Source organism: Eurypyga helias, unplaced genomic scaffold (genome assembly GCF_000690775.1).
Source record: "Eurypyga helias isolate BGI_N326 unplaced genomic scaffold, ASM69077v1 scaffold40173, whole genome shotgun sequence".
Lineage (NCBI taxonomy): Eukaryota > Metazoa > Chordata > Aves > Eurypygiformes > Eurypygidae > Eurypyga > Eurypyga helias.
This window is the reverse complement of record NW_010242527.1, coordinates 1,046-2,434: the sequence shown is the minus strand read 5'-3', so window position 1 is coordinate 2,434 and position 1,389 is coordinate 1,046. Positions and strand designations below refer to the sequence as shown.

General features: G+C 59.8%; 1 protein-coding gene across 1 annotated transcript; it reads left to right on the top strand.

Moving 5' to 3' along the window:
• Positions 1–156: 156 nt before the first annotated feature.
• On the top strand, positions 157–1,251 carry PCYOX1 (prenylcysteine oxidase 1; the record flags this gene model as incomplete). The annotated part of the gene is made up of 2 exons (XM_010149111.1): positions 157–309; positions 593–1,251. Coding segments are annotated over 2 exons (812 nt in total), but the record flags the coding sequence as incomplete, so codon positions are not given.
• Positions 1,252–1,389: the final 138 nt, after the last annotated feature.

The window sequence follows — 1,389 nt, the reverse complement described above, 5'->3', positions numbered from 1 at the left end:
TTCCGACGAATCGCTGGCTAACGCAACCCACTCAGGCAGGCCCCGTCCCCGGGAGGGATGTGCCGTCCCCGGAAAGGTTGTGTTTCTCCCTAATTTTTCCACTTTTCCGTTTCAAATCCTCCCCCGCCGATGACACCGATGGTGGTTTCCTTGTAGGTGCCGTTTCTCTGGCGGGAGTAGAGTCGGGCCTTTGGTCAATAAAAGGGGGGAACAAACTCGTCTGCAGCGGCCTCCTTTACGCCTCCAAAGCTGAAGTGATCCCTGCTACAGTTTTATTTATTGAGCCAAAAATCAGACCCAGACCCACGGGTGAGTTGGGTTGGCTTTCCCTTCGGTGGGGAGGGGAAGGGCACGCTCCGGCCGCCCGCAATGCTCGGCGGCGGCAGCTCGCGGCGGGCTGAAGTCGGAGTCTTCTCCCGTCTTTTAGGGTGGAAACCGGGCGCTGCTGGAAGCCCCGGCTCGCAGCAGGCTAAGTTTATAAAGCTCCGTCAGCGTAATTAGCTGAAACGAGAGGTTTTAAGAGTGTGTCAGAGGGACAGAGGGGATTCCCGCCAGCCATGGAGTGGGATAACCGAGCTGTTCTTCTCCGCAGGGGACCCGGTGAAGCTCTACCAGGTCACTTACAACACTACGTCGGGAGTGACGGGGGATGCGTACGACATCGTGGTGATCGCTGCTCCGCTGAGCCGCAAACTGGCCAACATCACCTTCAGGAATTTCGACCCTCCCATCCCGGATTTCCCAAATCCTTACCACCAGACTGTCACGACGTTGGTGCACGGACGCTTAAACGCTTCCTTCTTCGGTTACCGGGATCCATCCGCCTTTCGTTTCGGTGCCATTTTCACCACGGACAACCCCAAACTCTTCGTCAACAGCGTGGGGGTGGTGTCTCCGGTGGAAGACGGCGGCGGCGAAGGAACGCCGCCCTGGCAGTCGGCCGTCTGGAAGGTGTTTTCCCAGGAAGCGCTCACCAAGGAGCAGCTGAACTTGCTTTTCTCCTCCTACGACTCCGTCAAAGTGAAGAAGTGGTTGGCGTATCCCCACTACAGCCCGCCGGAAAAATGCCCTCCCGTCATCCTCCACGACAACATCTACTACCTGAACGGCATCGAGCGGGCCGCCAGCGCCATGGAGATGAGCGCCATCGCCGCCAAAAACGCCGCCCTGCTCGCTTACCACCGGTGGTACGGCAACGCCGACAGGATCGACCAGGAAGATTTGCACGAGAAGCTGAAAACGGAGCTCTGAGCGGAGTCGGACGGCCCGTGGGAGCGGCCGCAGCGCAACCGGATACGGATCGTCTGCTGGAGCGGCTTGGCCGCAGTTTAAGGTGACGAACGGGGAGCTCCGCGCTCAGCCCCTCAGGAGGCGCCCGGCCCGCTCGGG